Source organism: Vigna angularis, chromosome 5 (assembly GCF_016808095.1).
Source record: "Vigna angularis cultivar LongXiaoDou No.4 chromosome 5, ASM1680809v1, whole genome shotgun sequence".
In the NCBI taxonomy this organism is placed as follows: domain Eukaryota; kingdom Viridiplantae; phylum Streptophyta; class Magnoliopsida; order Fabales; family Fabaceae; genus Vigna; species Vigna angularis.
This window is the reverse complement of record NC_068974.1, coordinates 10,262,343-10,265,473: the sequence shown is the minus strand read 5'-3', so window position 1 is coordinate 10,265,473 and position 3,131 is coordinate 10,262,343. Positions and strand designations below refer to the sequence as shown.

Genomic DNA, 3,131 nt, shown 5'->3' with positions numbered 1-3,131 from the left:
TTAGTGTGTTGTCTTAGAACGACCACTTCCCTTTTACTTAAGATGATCGTTCGGTATTTTTTCTTTGTAAACCGTTCGGTCAGTTATACTTATTGTACATCTCGTTATTTTTTTAACTCACTTCTTGTAAGGCCATTCGGCCATAAGCGTACGCTCATCTCTAGTGTAAGACTAATCTGGATTATTATTAATGTAATTATTCTATCATATGGTTTTATTACTGTATTTTTGGGATGTTACACCATCCAATAGTATTTGTGCATCATAGCTTGAAACCCATGAAAAAATTTCAAAGTGAAAAATAAATTAAAGCATCGGATGTAGGAGACCGTAACACTAGTGCAGTCAGAGGTTATGGCATCGGTTATTTTAGCTTATAGGCACCGGTTATTGACCCGAAGCATATCCAGACGAGGTAAAAGGTCTGCACTTTTATGCCTCGGCTGTGAACCGAGGCAAAACAATACACGATTAGAACTCGGTTCAAAGGGAACCGAGGCATTATGCTCTTCCTGGTTTCCCCATCAAGACGCCACCGTCTTTCTCACGCTGCCAAACACCACACGCCTCCAAACACCACCTTCGTCCATCATCATCTTCGTCCATCAGAGACAACGCGACGATGGCGGCAAGGCGACGACAACACTGTCTTCACCATACGACAACAAGGCAACAGCAAGGAGGCAGCGGCGGTCATGTTATGGAGCGGATCTGGAGTGGATCTGGAGCGGATATGGAGCGGCTTGGTGATGAAGATGAATGATGGCGCGTAGATGGAGGTTGCAAGGCCAACGCTGGAGCTTCGTGAAGATTGCCATGGAAGATAGCGCCAGTGCGATTCTACTGAGGACGCGATTCTGGTGGCTCCGTTGCTCCCCAATGGACGAAGCTGGTGACGATAAGGAGCTTGACGACGAGGCAGTGGTTGACGGGGAGGCCGCGGCGGTGAGGGAGCAGCAGCGGGGAGGCACGGCGGTGAGGCAGTGGTTGGATGACAGCGAGAGAGAAGAATTTCTTGGATGGCAGCAGAGAGAAGAGAAGCACAGAGAAGAGAAGTAGAGAGAAGAACATGTAGGTAGGGTAAATTGCCTCGGTTGTTCCTTTAACCGAAGTAATTTACTTTTACTGCCTCGATTCTTTCTCCAATCGGTACCTATACGCAGATTATACGCTTCGGGCAATTTCTAACCGAATTAATATGTTATGCCTCGGTTCCTGTTGAACCAAGGCCTATAAGTTCGCTCAAATTGCAATTTTGCCACCGCATTTATATTTGCTTCGGGTTTGTCCAAATCGAGACCTATTAGCCGCGTTAGAAAGCCTTTTTTTTACTAGTGTAACATTGTCCTTGTCGTAAGTGCAAACTAAAAGCAATTTCACTAAAATGCAAGTGCAGACCGTAACAATGTCCTTGTTGTATTTAGATGATGCAACCTTCATAAGAGCTTAGAACAAGGCAAACTTCACTATACATTCTAATCAACTGTTCCATTTTAGGTCAAGGATATAAGCTAAATACAGTATAGCTGAAGTTGCACTGGTTGAAACCTTCTCTGTTCAATTATCGTCCCAATGCATATCTAATTCAAAAAGAAGAAAGTCCAAATTTTAGGGCAAGCTCTAGCTTCTTTAACATGTATTATCATGATATATGGTAATAAAAGAATGTTAAAGTCAAAAAGAAAAACAAAAAAATTAAACAACAAATCAACGGGTATGAAGGCAACAATACCACTAGGTCAGAGAAGTCATAAAAAATCCTCAAAATACAGTCTCCTCAAGGAGTGGAGCAAGAACACCTGTGATGCCCACCAAGCACGCAGTACCTCAACAAAATAAACACAATCAATCACTCGCTTAAGAATCCAGGACACAAAACCAAGGGTTGCTCTTTTCAATAGATTCCATTCATTAGCGGAGAAACACCACAATTGACTTCAAGCATGTTGAGACAAAAAGGAAACTTGTTCTTGGACTCCATAAATACAAGGTATAAAGATATAGATTAAGCTCTCCAGATATTCCATAACCATAATCGACAAAAAGAGAAAAACTAAAAAATAAAGACACCAACTTTCCCACAATTTCGCAGCATCTAAAGTAGAAGCAACTTCAATATAATCCATCTAACAAAGAGCAATCATAGTGACTATCATAAAGAGACCAAATTGAAAACCCCCTTTTTCAATTTACACACATGCACCTTTCTTCTATCACAAAAAGAGAACTTCATATTATCCCCTACCATTCCAGCATGGTAGATAAGCAACCCCAACTAAACGGTGCATATTACGGCCCCACGATTCCTCCGGCGGAGGCACTACGTTCCCGTCGCCACATAAATTGTTGTTGTTGTCTCTTCAGCATTTGCTGGAAGATTCTCCTTGCACTTATAATCTTCCTCGTCATCGTATTCATCATGTTCTACGTCGTGCTCAGCCACGCGCCTTTAAGCTGCACATCTCCGACACCACACTCACGCAGTTCAAATACACCTCCAGTGACAACACACTCCGTTACAACCTCATCCTCAACTTCATGGCAGGGAACCCCAACAAGAAGGTGAACTTCTCCTACGAGAGCATGGAGAGCCACGTCTCGTACAACGGCGTCACGTTCGCGTCAATGGAGTTGTTGACGTTGCGTGACTCATTTAGGCAACACAGGCAGAGCACGAACCTCCTGAACGACGTTTACAGGGGGAATTACGAGACGGTGTTGGATCAGGATCAGGTGAAGACCTTGGAAGAAGATGAGAAAAAGAGGGTTTTTCATTTCTCTATGAGACTCCACTTTGTCGCTTACTTTGGTGGAGAACGCGAGCAATGGTGGAGAACGTACGAGAGCAAAGACCACGACGATGGAGGTGCGACGAACGTGGAGGTGGAGACACGACGAGGGAGGCATGAGCAGTGGTAGAGACTCAGCAGTGCTGGTGGAGAGCAAAGTGCATACGAGGAAGAAAACAATTCGGTAGAAACTGTTAAAAAACCTAGAAAGAGCTCCTACTTCGGTTCTTTGTGAACCCGATGCGAATATGTCTTATATGCCTCGATTTCACCGGCAACCGAGACACTAGCACTCTGACCGAAAAGGTTTGATATGAAAATTCAGAATTAAGTAAAATAGGG

The 3,131-nt window shown here is 43.7% G+C and overlaps 1 protein-coding gene across 1 annotated transcript; it reads left to right on the top strand.

Moving 5' to 3' along the window:
- Positions 1 to 2,254: 2,254 nt before the first annotated feature.
- On the top strand, positions 2,255 to 2,919 carry LOC108321750 (NDR1/HIN1-like protein 10). Its single transcript, XM_017553602.1, has 2 exons — positions 2,255 to 2,317; positions 2,365 to 2,919. The coding sequence occupies exons 1-2, from the start codon at positions 2,255 to 2,257 to the stop codon at positions 2,917 to 2,919; spliced, it is 618 nt and encodes a 205-aa protein (XP_017409091.1).
- Positions 2,920 to 3,131: the final 212 nt, after the last annotated feature.

Excerpts from the sequence above, each read along its gene's own strand:
- LOC108321750 (XM_017553602.1), top strand. The coding sequence starts at position 2,255 with ATGGTAGATAAGCAACCCCAACTAAACGGTGCATATTACGGCCCCACG. Across the intron at positions 2,318-2,364 it reads CCACGATTCCTCCGGCGGAG|CATTTGCTGGAAGATTCTCC; the intron begins GCACTACGTTCC and ends TTGTCTCTTCAG.